At 74.2% G+C, this 458-nt stretch overlaps 1 protein-coding gene across 1 annotated transcript in view; it reads right to left on the minus strand.

The window, feature by feature from the left end:
• The window catches only part of KCTD13 (potassium channel tetramerization domain containing 13), a gene marked incomplete at its 5' end in the record, with an annotated part of 9,238 nt that overhangs the window by 1,224 nt on the left and 7,556 nt on the right, over window positions 1-458 (minus strand). The window contains one exon of the mRNA XM_025194946.1: window positions 92-429. Coding sequence (XP_025050731.1) covers window positions 92-429 — 338 coding nt within the window. The remainder of the gene's footprint in view (window positions 1-91; window positions 430-458) is intronic.

Genomic DNA, 458 nt, shown 5'->3' on the forward strand with positions numbered 1-458 from the left:
CCCGCACGCCGCTGCCAGGGGGGCAGGGGGTCAGAGGACAGGTCCCCTGAGCCCCAGCCCTGACGCAGCCGCGGGGGGCGGGGGGGCTCACCCAGGCAGAGGGGGCTGGGCCCGCTCCAGCGCGGCCGCGACACGTTGAGGCAGACGAGGGTCTCGGCGCCCTGCAGCCGGAAGCCAGGTGCACACTTAAAGGTGGCGGAGCCACCCGGGTGCAGGTCGGTGACGGTGACGTCCCCATTGTCGGGCTGGCTGGGGGAGGCGCAGCCCAGCAGCGAGGCGAGGGGGCTGGGCCCGCTCCAGCGCGGCCGCGACACGTTGAGGCAGACGAGGGTCTCGGCGCCCTGCAGCCGGAAGCCAGGTGCACACTTAAAGGTGGCGGAGCCACCCGGGTGCAGGTCGGTGACGGTGACGTCCCCATTGTCGGGCTGGCTGGGGGAGGCGCAGCCCAGCAGCGAGGC

Source organism: Alligator sinensis, unplaced genomic scaffold (assembly GCF_000455745.1).
Source record: "Alligator sinensis unplaced genomic scaffold, ASM45574v1 scaffold1121_1, whole genome shotgun sequence".
NCBI classification, from domain to species: domain Eukaryota; kingdom Metazoa; phylum Chordata; order Crocodylia; family Alligatoridae; genus Alligator; species Alligator sinensis.